Source organism: Dryobates pubescens, chromosome 21, assembly GCF_014839835.1.
Source record: "Dryobates pubescens isolate bDryPub1 chromosome 21, bDryPub1.pri, whole genome shotgun sequence".
Classification (NCBI taxonomy): domain Eukaryota; kingdom Metazoa; phylum Chordata; class Aves; order Piciformes; family Picidae; genus Dryobates; species Dryobates pubescens.
Window position 1 is genome coordinate 9,412,796 of NC_071632.1, and position 12,510 is coordinate 9,425,305.

Here is a 12,510-nt window from a genome sequence, read left to right on the forward strand (position 1 = left end):
TTGATACTGCCAGTCACTTAAGTTTGCACTAAAGTGCAAATTAAAAGGCCTGGCAAAATACTGTATTATCTCTTCTTATCAGACAGTGTAATGCCAACTATGTAATCAGCAGAAAAATGATTAAGCATTTGCTCTTGATATTGTCAAACAAGATTTACTGGTTTTGAGCTCAGAAGAAGCTGGAGGTCATCTTGGAGAAAATATTCCTCTCATGTCAAGTTGACTTTGTGTGTATTCTTAATTTTCAAAGGTATGGGCCTGGCTGCTGCCCAAAAGCTGCATTTATGTTGCTTTCATTTCTTGCCTTCATTTCTTTTAGCTCTGATAGCATTTCCCTCCCATACCTGTTTTCCACCCAAACACAAGAGGCTAAGATGAATAGTTTAGTTAATTTCTGAGTGCTTCTGCTTTGGACTCTGTATCTTCTGCTCTCTCCTGCCATGAAAATGCCATGAGCCTTATTAACCAAGCTCAGTGATGCCCTTCTCCCATGCCCATTTGCCTCATGCATGCAACATAGCTGCGGCCACTTCTTCCTCAGTTAAATAAAAATGAAGATGGAAAGGCTGAGATATGGTGGGATGTCAGAGAGATGTTACATGTTAAGTTGAGGAAGTGTGTGGTGGAATAGGGTCACACATGTAGCTTAGGTATGAGGTTGCAGGTTGGCAGTTTACTAGGTGCTGGTATCTGCCTCCACACCACAATGTGATGTCTTTAATAAGAGTGTGCCAAGAGTGCAGTAACACAGAACAAGAATTCTAGGTGCTGGTGTGTGTATTTTTTCAGAGTGAATTCAGTGTACTTTTTGAGAGTAGGGGAATCTTTGCAACTGGCAGTTCAGTTTTGTCTTAAGAAAATGTTAATCACAGAGATCAGAAATAGGGCAAATGCTTTAGAAATGCTTTGTTAGACTCTATCAAGCAGATGTTTCTGTAGCAGACCATGAAATAACTGATGTTTGTCTGCTGGGTTTAAAAATTACCTGACACATGTCTGTTGATTGGCAGTGGATGTAATTTGTTATCAAAAGCTGGTTGTGCTTTCTTCAGTGTCTAGCAAAACTGTCTTTATTTGGTCTTATGATCAAATAGTGTTCTCAAAGTTACTCTGCCAGTGAGAATGGTATCATCCCTGAAGATATTTGTAGCATCTAGAGTTCAGGAAAGAACCAACTGAATATCATTGCAGGGGGAAAATGTGTATTGTAGAACTCTCTGTAGGAACTGTATTTGTTAATGCCCTGTTCTGTGACTTGGCAAACTGACCACTGTGTATCTTCTTCAATCCAATAGGTAGTAGAGTCCGATGAAGTGTTAGAAGATGAAATACCAGATTCCCCTGGGGTGGAAAAGCAAGACAAAGAAAAAGAGAAAGAGAATAAAGACTCTAAGAAACTTCGTTGTGAGTTGAAAATTTCCCATTAATTGCTTTTGCAATGCCAATTTTTTGGTCTTTCATCTTTTGTGTTATGTATAAACAAAGAAATCAAAATGAAAGCTAGAGATGAAACTACTCAGGCCTCAAAACAGGGTTTTATATAGTTCATTCTCCACCTTGGAGGCAGTTAGTAGATTTTCTTCCATGTATTATTAATCACACTTATAAGACAAAGGGGGGAAAAAAAAGTACCAAATGTCTTCAGCTCTTGCTGCATGACACATGGAGAAAACAGGCAGTGGTGAAACGGTTTGTTTTCAAGGTGTTGTCAACTGCACAGAAGTAATTAGATGTTGTGGATTTTTCTTTTGGTGCTGGTTCTGTGGCAGATAAATGCAGTGCTGATTCTGTGGTGGGTATTCAGACTAAATCATGTGTGTTCCTCTTTTCAGCAGTGAAAGCACCTAGCAATATAGATTCCACGGACCAGAAGAAGACCAAAACGAAGCTCAAGAAGTTTCTTACCCGGCGTCCTACGTTGCAAGCTGTCCGTGAAAAAGGCTACATCAAGGGTAAATGAACCTTTTTCAAAGGGCTGAATCTAGTAGTTTGATGTGTAAAATGGGATTAAACTGGTCTAGTTTTAGAGACAAGCACATGTATATAGCTGGTTTAACAGAAGTGTTGGATGTATAGTGGAACTGGTGACTGATTTGTTTTTTTCATTCTTCTGAGTGCTGCCACTAGCCACTAAACTTCGTGGAGGATGTCCTTTCCTTGCAATATTGCAGTGAAAATTGAGGGCCCAGGAGCCTGTTTGGAGTGTTTCTTAGCTGGAGAGTCCATTTAGTCTGCTCTTCTGAGCTGGAAACTTGATAGCTGATGAACATTTATGCATACAAGGGAAAGAAAAGCCCTTTGGGTACAAATCTTAGTGTATGTGCTCATCTGTTTTACAAAGGTGTTTTAGTCTGAGTGGAACCAGACAATCATGTGCAATCTCATAAGAAATTTAATGTTTAGGGAAAACAGGATGAGGCTAAAGGAATCTTAGTTTAAATATATATTTTTCCCTAATATTTTTTGAATGTATAAGGGTTTTTTTTGGTTTGTTTTACAAACAGTGCTTGAACTTATGAAAGAATTGGTTTGCATTTGTCAACACTTGTAGAAACTTTGAGTGAACAGTATTTGCACTGGATTAAGTTAATGTGTTTGTGTAAATTACTGACTTGGTACTCACTGTAAAACTTCATTTATTTATTTGTGTGCTTTAGCAGGACTTGTAGGTGGTGCTCTACTAGGGTCAAAATAGCATATGGATAGGCAAATACCAGAACAAATCCTACTGTGATTTGCCTAGCTGCATACTTGAACGGGTGTGCTTCTGTTGCATGTGGCTCTTGATATATTTGTGTATCTACAAATATAATTTAACTGTGAATTATGGAGATTTTGTCTGGGAGAAGGAGGCATTCTTCCCAGACTTTGACTTTCTGCAGCTTAGTATTCACGCCATGGCTCAGTGACCTAACTTCTGACACTAGCAACAGCGAATGCTAAGCCAAGTTTCATTTGTACACCTGCGTGCTGATGATGGGATGATTTTTAATAAAGACCTTAAGGACTGAAGAGTTTGTTTTTTATTTAAAAGCATGGTGTAAATTGCAAGAAGTTGGATCTGTGCTGGGCAGTTTTACATTCACTGTATGAATGGCAAATACAGAAGTCTTTATTTTTAAAGACAGAGTACTTTCTGTGGCTGCTACAGACCGAGCCTGAGTTAAATGATGAACTTGGCAAACTCAGTATGAGCAGGGAAAAAAAAAGAATAAGGAAAAGTTCTAGCAAAAACTTGCACTTGAACCAGCATGCACGAAGCAGAGAAGTGACTGTGCTGATGGTTTGTTACATGGAAAAATGAAATGACAAGAGTTACTTTAAGATGAACAGGGAAAAAAAGTATTTCCTGTACATGTGGATATTGTTGAAGTCAGAGGCAATTGTAGCAAATCATTCTGTTACATGGTAGTGTTTTCTTCTGCTACCTAATCTGCATCACTTGACCTGCTACAGCTGCTTGCTTAGCCTGGCTTCTTACCGTGTGGGCTTTTTCAATCCCTTGCTACTGCTTCTGCTTCTCTAGCTGGCTGTGTGTATATAGCAGCAGCAGGACCGAGCTCTTCTGGGTCCCCAGCCTTACACACACACATGTGATGATGCCATTCTCTGCCAGGTTCATACTGTATAATGGGTTTGGTGTGCTGTTTGGATTTCTCAAAGCAGCAGTCAGCACAAGTGTCGTTAATGAATCTACCTGAAAAATGGGCCAGATGCTATGCATGGTACAAATGCAGGAGCAGCTTCTCTCTTGCATAAGCTCTGAAGTAAGATCCACTAGAGACTGCAAAGGTGGTCACTTGCACACCTTAGGTAACAGATTCAAAAGAAACCCCAAAACTTGCTTCCCTTTAAGAGTGTGAGCTTTGCTTCTCTACCTTGAGACCCTCTTTCAGTCTTGGACACCTGCAGAGAAAATGCTGTTTATTACTTGACGCCTTTGTTGAAAACCTTAAAAATGGATCTGAGAGAGACTTTGGTGCTAACATCATTTGAACCAGAGGAGTTAACATGGTGCTGAAATAAATATGCTGAGACATGGCAACAGCCTGTTCTCTGCCAGGCTGATTTTCATTTTTCACCCCAGTTTGTGATAGAAAACACTCCCCCTGGATTGTGATTGAAAACAAGACTTATCATTATCTCTGTCTATAAATACCTGTGTTTAAATTCCGTATTGCAGCCAGGTTGCCTATGCATAGCCATACTTGCATCCATCCAGAGCTCTGTGATGTAAAGTGTGTGTCATTTACAAATCCATGTCAGAACTTACAAATGTTAGAAGTTAAAGACCCTGCATTAAAGCAGATGAATATATAATGCTAGGTTAAACAGTAGGTGCAATGAAAGATGACATTTTACAGCTTTCCTGAAGCAACGCCAAAAGCTTTTCCTTTGGTTGAAGTTTTATTATCTCAGTCCAGATTTTAAACAAAGATCACAGTAAATGTATTTTGGTCTCAGAACAGGACATTTGAAGCCATTCAGTTTCTCCATTACAGTAATGACTATATGACTTGCACAAGTATCTCCTGATGGATTAAAATTGTTTCAGTAGCAGAAGTTCCTTGCTCAGAGACTCACATTTGTGTAACTGCTGACACCTTTCCTTTCTGCGAGCTTTTTCTTGCTGGGAGCTGCTGGGTGCTCTTTTCAAAACTCTCCTGCTTTCACTCTTAACACTGCAGCAGTTGTATCCAGTGATCTTTGCCCTTTGTAGAGGTTTGTTTTAACCTGAACTAGTTCTGTCACTTGAGTCCTGTTCCGCTGTAAATCAGTCTCTTTACTTGGTTCCAGATCAAGTGTTTGGTTCCAATCTCACCAGCTTGTGTCAAAGAGAAAACAGCACGGTGCCAAAGTTCGTGAAGCTGTGCATTGAGCATGTTGAGGAACATGGTATGGTTGAAGTTTTTTGTTTCCTGACTCTCTCTTGCTCACCACACTCTCTAATTTTGATCTCTTTAATCCTTAAAATGCTGTAGATTTCTTTGGGGAAAATAATCTGCAACTTTTATGTGTACTTAGCAGTGAGGGGAGGAGGAGGAGGTGGGATCCAAAATGGGAGAGAAGGAAATTTTGTATCTGATCTGCTTCAGCGTATTCAATACTGAGGGAGAAGGCACGACAGCCTCCTGTCAGCAAGGATCTAAGGAAGAAGGGAATACAAGGAGTAATAGAAGAGCTCAGCCCATCAAAGTTGTTTTCAGGTGAAAGGAGAGAGACACTCAAAACACCACCATTGATTTTTGGAGGGCTTAAGCACGCTAACAATCAATTATATACAAACTTCCTTGTAACAAACTTCTAGGAGAAAGTTATGTTCCTGCTCTGTATATGTGTTGACTGCCAGAGGACAAGTCTCTTGGTTTAACTTCCTTCAGCCAGTTACACCAACTGTTATGTGAAATTGTATGCAGGTTTGGAGATTATTGGTGTTCACCTACTGACTCAATTTCTGTTTGATTTAATGGAAAATAACCCTAACCTACCTAATTACTGAGAAGATGACATCTTTGAAAGCTATGTTTGACACTCTGGGTTGTCTGATGTAAAGGATATCTTCACATTTTTATTGCAAATACTTTGGTTGTGCCTCCTGACTTGGCTGTAGTCTGTGCTGGTTTTCTTGCTTGTCTCTTGCTGTTGTTATTGCCCTGTCTCTTGGAAAAGGTGACTGAGAGGGGATTATGGAATCTCCATAATCATCATTCAGGTCTATGCCACTCTGTTAATCTGAGAACATTCTCTTGAAAATCAGGGTAAGTCTTCCAGGAGAGCACTACATGTCAGTTTTGAGTCATCTTCCATGGGAACTTAATTTAGGATTTTGTTGCAGCCTGCAGTCCCCTTTCTGAATGCTGCAATCTTACGGCCTGGGTGGGGAAAAATAACTGCTTCCATTGCCTTACTCCAGTTCAACAGACTGCTACAGTGTTTGTGTCAGCAGGCTTTGTTCTGTTTGTGACCTGCAGTTTGTGAGAAAGGGATTATTTTGCTTTGTTCTCTTTTTTTTTTTTCCCCCCCTTCTTTCTTTTCCCCCCTTTTTCTTTCTTTCTTTCTTTCTTTTTTATTTTAAAGACAGGACTGCAGTGAAGATAGTGGTGAAGTTTTCCTTTTTTAAATACCTGAGGGGAAGCTGACAGAAATGAACAGCTTCTTTCCCCAACTTCTCCAACTCTTCTTCCTGCTGCCAATACACTTCAGATCAGTTCTTTCTGTAAAGGAATGACTAGTGGATTATGGGGAGAAGGGATATGTCAGATGATGCTGGTAACTGTGCTGTGTTGCATCAGACAACTCCTTGAGGAGCTACAGGGACTTGCAGGTATTCTGGCACACTCACCCTCTCAGTGGCACTGACTCACATGCTGCATTCAAATGGCATTTCAATTAAATTCTTCTAATCACTTCTGAGTAACTGCAGTAGCAACCACAGAGACACAGTTTCATTCTTTTGTGGTTGAGTGTGCAACACTGTGAAGGCAAGGGCTACCCCTTTTAGTTTTGTAGGCAGTTGGGTAGTGATGAGAGTGCATGCACATCATTCTTGGTCACTTGTCAACTTTGAGCTGCTCTCTGTGCATGACTTGATTGAATTTTTTCTTAACCATACATGAAAAACAAATAGAAGATGCACAAAATAGTTGGTCCTTGCATGTTGGGCTCCCATGTACACCCACAAAGAGCATCTTAAATGAGACACCTGGTCTCACTGGGGACACTTGGAACTATTGCTTCATTATTACTGGTCTGCTGTGTAGGAAGTTCTAGAGATTGTTATGAGCTTGCTGATGCCAAACCTGTGTCAGCAAACTAAACCTCCTCTGGTGTGCCCAGCCCATCCAAAAAACCCCCAAGATTAACTTATTTTGTTGTTGAACTGAGTGTTCTTTGTTACAAGGTGGGTTTCATTTAATTTTGCTGAGTAGACCTATAAAGCAGCAGCCCAATGATGGCAGAATTCAGACATGTGTAAGGTATTAACATGGATTTATCCCTTTGTTTCAGGATTAGATGTTGATGGCTTATACCGAGTTAGTGGCAATCTTGCAGTGATTCAGAAGCTAAGATTTGCAGTCAATCATGGTAAGCTTCCTTCAACTATATTACAATTGCATATACTTTTCAGGCTGAAATTCAGAAAGCTCAGGGGGGGAAAAAAAAACCCAAACAAAGCAACAACTCAATGTGCAAGTGCAGAAGTGAGTGTTGTTTTCAGAGTAAAATGACTTCTAAATCGCAGAATGTTGTGTAATATCTCTCATTTGGGAAAAAACCTGCCATCCTGGGGGTCTGGGCTCGTGTGGAGCATAGAGACATTGCTAGGACACAGCTCTGAAGAAAGGTATAGGGTTCTGTAGAAAGGTAATAGAATGTGTCTGTCAACATATTGAGCTTCCACTCCTGTTGAAACCGAGTTAATTCTTTAGAGGGAGACTCATAGATTCATAGAATGGTTTAGGTTGGAAGAGACCTTAAAGACAATCTTGTTCCAACCCCCCCCTGCCGTGGGCAGGGACACCTTCCACTAGACCAGGTTGCTCAAGGCCTCAGATTTGCTACTGATGTTTAGTACAGGGGTGCTTAGCTCTTCTTCACCATACTCAGTCTGTAAAACCCTTTCATGTGGCTGTACCTTAAGTGTTTTGTTTGGTGGGAATCAGTGGGGACTGTGGCCCAACTGCAATCTGAACTCTCATTTCCTGATTGAAAAGTCTTAACAATAAATTTTGTTTTATAGCAGCAGCGGCTGTTCTCCTCTGGAAAATGCCCTTGGGGAGCTGCATTGGTGCAGCAGGCAGAGTTTGGTCACAGCTGAAGGGTGGGAGTCAAGACGGAGGAGCCAGTCTCTTTTAGTGGTGTTCTGTGTTAGGATGAGGGGCAACAGATACAAGCTGGAACACAGAAACAAGAGGAAAAGCTTTTTTTCCTGTGAGGGTGCTAGAGCCCTGGTACAGGCTGCCCAGAGAGGTTATGGAGTCTCCTTCTCTGGAGACTTTTGGAATCCACCTGGATGTGTTCCTATGTGGCCTGCCCTAGCTGATCCTGCTTTGCAGGGCTGTTGGGCTGCCAGAGGTGCCTTCCAACCGTTTACATTCCATGATTCTGTGATCTCTATCTGTAGTGGTTGAGTTTTTGTATCCTTTTTTGTCTTCTGTGCTGCTGTGTCTGAATCTAGCAGGGCTGAGCTGGAGTAAGTGTCTGCACTACTTTAGAAGCAATAAGTACAGAACAGTAGTTAACTTTATTTCAGAAAATAATAATTATTAACATTAATTATTCATTTTTCTCTCTCAGATGAGAAACTAGACTTGAATGACAGTAAATGGGAAGACATACATGTCATCACGGGAGCTCTAAAGATGTTTTTCAGAGAGTTGCCAGAACCACTCTTCACTTACAATCACTTCAATGACTTTGTCAATGCAATTAGTAAGTCTGCTTCTCGTCTAAGTTTTGCTCAGGATGTACAACTCAATTATTTTGGACGGCAGGAAGAATGGTTTGGTTGTGGCAGCCTGTAAAGCTTACCTAAAGCAGGCTGCTAGTAAGGCACAGCCCAGGAGGTGGCAGTACATTACCTCCTATCAGCACTGCAAAGCTTTCACTTTAAGCCCAGCTGTTAAGTTTGACGCCGATGTTTTAAACAAAAACACTGACTTGTTGTTTCTACCCCTCATCCTTTTTTGTTTGCAGAACAAGAACCAAGGCAGCGTGTCCATGCTGTTAAAGATTTAATCAAACAGTTGCCAAAACCAAATCAGGACACTATGCAGATACTCTTCAGACACCTCAAGAGGTAAGAAGCAGATAGAAGGAATGGCTTTGTATGCTGTTCCTCCCTCCGTGCTAAATAATCCAGCTAAAAGTACTAAGTGACTGTTCCCAGTGCATTTTTCTTGTCTGTATTGGACTTGCTGGAAATAATCTATCAGTCTGTATTTATACAAGCTTGCAGAGCACCAAACAGACTTGAGACAGGATGTGTCATAGTTGTGTTGTTTAGTGCCAAGTCCTTATGTTCAAGGGATTGTGAGAGGATCAGGAATAGCATTTCAAAACAAAACTTTTCCACAGAGAGCATCACAGCAGCTGCATGTCCTAACAACAGGGTTACTTGTTGAGTAAATACTGTGAATCACAGAATGTTAGGGGCTGTGAAGGGACCTTGAAAGATCACCCAGTCCAACCCCACTGCCAGAGGAGGATCACATAGAACAGATCCAGGTGGCTTTTTAATATCTCCAGAGAAGGAGACTCCACAACCCCTCTGAGGAGCCTGTTCCAGTGTTCCATCACCCTCACAGGGAAGAACTTTTTCCTCATGTTTCCATGAAACATCCTGTGCCTTAGCTTCCACCCGTTGCCCCTTGTCCTGTCATTGGGCATCACCCAGCAGAACCTGACTCCATCCTCTTGGCACCCACCCTTTACATCTTTATCAACATGAATGAGGTCGCCCCTCAGGCTCCTCTTCTCTTCTCCAAGCTAAAGAGCCCCGGCTCCCCAACCTCTCTCCTCCTTTGCTTTGGGACTGTGCTTTTTTCCTGTCATCCTTTTTACTCTAACACTGCTCAGTCTCCTCCTGTGTGTGCTTGTTTTTCAGAGTTGTAGAAAACGGCGAGAAGAACCGCATGACCTATCAAAGCGTAGCAATAGTTTTTGGTCCAACTCTCTTAAAGCCGGAGAAAGAGACTGGTAACATAGCAGTCCACACTGTATACCAGAATCAGATTGTAGAGTTGATTCTACTGGAATTGAATTCCATCTTTGGACGCTGACATTCGTCTTGGAGTGGAAACTGGAAGCGCTGGGTTGGCAGCAGTACTCTCTCAGAAGGAAAATCTCTCACTGTACAAGGATGGATTATGTTTGTGGACCAAGCAGCAACTTGTTTGTTTTTGCACTTTTTGGGGAGGGGAGAAACAGGAGAAAATGTTTGACCACTATAATGAAAATGAAAGGCAGTACTTGGGGTTTCTTTGGAAAGTTCAATGTAAAAAAAAAAACAACCTAATTCAAAAGTTTATAGCTTGCCTCTTTTTTTGTTGTTTGTTTTGGGTTTTTTTTTAAGTAGCAGTGGAAAAATGTAATATAGGTTCATACACTGGATTTCTCTGAGAGTGAAGCTAGTCATTTCAAACTGGAGAATCTGGAATTTAATCTTCAAAGTTCTTCCACTTGATAGGGGAAAAGTCCTAGCAACTGCTATGGAAAAATTCAGTGAAGTTACATCTTATGCTTGTGTCTTACCACCTACTGGGATCTGTATGACACTTTTCCAAGGGGTTTCTGCATGCAGTGACTGTCTTAAACTTGTGCTAACAGTTTGGTTTAGTTATTCAAATCTCTCATGGTATCTGCTGTCTGTTTTCCTTCCTACCCTGCTTTCCCTTTTTTCTTTTCTTCCCCCTTTCCTTTCCCCCCCCCACCCCCAGCAACCTCTCTGGAACTTGTGCTGTTCTGTAAAGAACAGCACACTATTTCAGACACTGAACTTGTAAAGAATATCCAGCAACAGCTACTTGTCTTGTTTCATAACAGAAGTCCTATTTAATAAACACCTTCATTATTTTTTTTTTCCTTCCAGGATATTTCCTGACCTAAGTTTTGTGTTACACTGATTTAAAGCTACAATCCTAAGTAAATGCCAACTGTAACACTGTGTTGAGTTCTTGGTATAACGCTGTGGTAGTTTCTTGCTGTAAATACCAACTGTCCTTTTTGATTCTTGTACAGAATTCAGTTCCTGTATAGTTTTAAGAAACACTTCTAGTCACACATTTCTAATCATGGGTAGTTTAGCTCCAGTAGCATCATGTTTCCAGTGGATGTCCGGGGGTCAGCAGGGAAACAGGTTTGGGGGAGGGAGGGGAAACCTAACTGTGTGCACTTTTAGATGTTAATTACATTTGCAGGCAAATAACTGTAATGCAGATGGTACTGGAGAAATCCTGAGTGTGCTTGCTAAGATGTTAATGCACTACAAGAGGAGCCTTCTAGGGTATTTAATGTGTACAGGATACATTAGGACAAGAAAAAAAAATGTATAATGAATTCTAACATCTACTACTAGTGAAACTCATGGGGTTGTTTTTTTTTTCCATAGCTGGATGTTTGATGGAATCCATGTGGCTCAATTTTAAAGTTTTCTTTTTACATTAAGGTAGAATACTTTGTACAATGGGTTCTGGAAGATTTTGTTACAGGGCTCATGGTCTGCTGAAGACATTTTTTTTCCCTTTTTTTTCTCCTTTTTTAAATGTATTTTTCTAGACTAACTGCTGTATCTGACATATTTGTTATGTCTAACCTGAATAAAGGAAACTGTTGGTTCTTTCAGAGTTTGCCATTCCCACTTCAGACAACACCTCCCTTTCAAATAAGACTGAAGCATCTTACTGCACAGTACGGCTACTCTCTGGGGCAAAGAGTTGTCACGTTGGATTAAAAGATAAATGCCTACTTTATAACCTGACAGTTTCAGGAGCTTCCCCGTCCCCTTTCTTTAACAACTTATATTCTAACAGAAGGTTCAGAGAGGGCAGAAGTAACTAACTTATGGATAGAAATTTGCAGTCTTTAAAACATATCCCAACTTCCTTGGCACCTGCTGTGCAGAAAGCAGCTACACTGGGGACATAACTGTCTCTCACCTTTGATCTGTTGCACACCTTTCACAGCACAAGCTCTGGCTTACAGCAGAGGGGCTGTGTGGTGAAGTGCTGAAGTGGCAGCAGATGAATGGTACGAGAATTTCAGGAGCATAGGGCTTGCATGAAAAGTCTTTGGAGATAAAAGAGAAGATGAGTTACCTTGTGGCTTTCTCACTGTCTTCTTGTGGTAATGGTGAAATCTTGTGGTTTGTTGCAAAGAGACCTGGCTGAGGGTTGCGAAATCTCCGTCTCCGCCTTGTGCTGTCAGTCTCCGGCTAGGGCTGTTGAAGCCGAGGGGTGTCCCACGCTGCTGGGGAAGATAACATTCAGGATAACATTCAAACCTGTTGCTGTGGCTTATTCAAATCCCAACTTCAGCTGTAAAATGAAACAGAATTCTCACAGCTAAATGAGAGGGCTTACCCACAGGTCACTTTTTCTGTTTGAGTGTTGTGGGTTTTTTTCCCCTTGAAGCAAGAAAGCCTTTTAAAAACAACTTGCTAATGAGGATGTCACACTTTTCCTTGTATCCACCCCCAAATTAAAGCATTTTGTTATTACAGTAAAGAGTATGGCTTGCTTTGTGCACTGTATTTGTGACATTTTAGCATTCTCACTTTGAGGAGGGGAAAAAGCATTAGCGCAAATTGAAATTTGATTTCCTCAGGAAGAGGAAACTCTGCAAGCTTCTGTCAAGACCACAGTGAAGGGATGTCAGCACCTTGAGTTTCTTCACTATTTGAACCACCTTGCCTTGTTGCTTGTTTTTTTAAAACAACACAACCAACCCAGATTTTTGCACAGACATAATAGGGGAAAGTGATTTGTATTAGACCAAACAAGTAATTTATAT

At 41.0% G+C, this 12,510-nt stretch overlaps 1 protein-coding gene across 8 annotated transcripts in view; it reads left to right on the plus strand.

The window, feature by feature from the left end:
- Positions 1–10,433, plus strand: part of ARHGAP12 (Rho GTPase activating protein 12) — a 91,035-nt gene extending 80,602 nt beyond the window's left edge. For 7 of the 8 annotated variants that reach the window (XM_054171344.1, XM_054171343.1, XM_054171345.1 and 4 more), the window contains 7 exons: positions 1,296–1,404; positions 1,833–1,952; positions 4,798–4,896; positions 7,009–7,086; positions 8,299–8,433; positions 8,698–8,800; positions 9,608–10,433. In XM_054171344.1, coding sequence (XP_054027319.1) covers positions 1,296–1,404; positions 1,833–1,952; positions 4,798–4,896; positions 7,009–7,086; positions 8,299–8,433; positions 8,698–8,800; positions 9,608–9,782 — 819 coding nt within the window. In that variant the 3' untranslated portion in view covers positions 9,783–10,433. The remainder of the gene's footprint in view (positions 1–1,295; positions 1,405–1,832; positions 1,953–4,797; positions 4,897–7,008; positions 7,087–8,298; positions 8,434–8,697; positions 8,801–9,607) is intronic. The other variant, XM_054171346.1, reaches the window with a different exon arrangement.
- Positions 10,434–12,510: the final 2,077 nt, after the last annotated feature.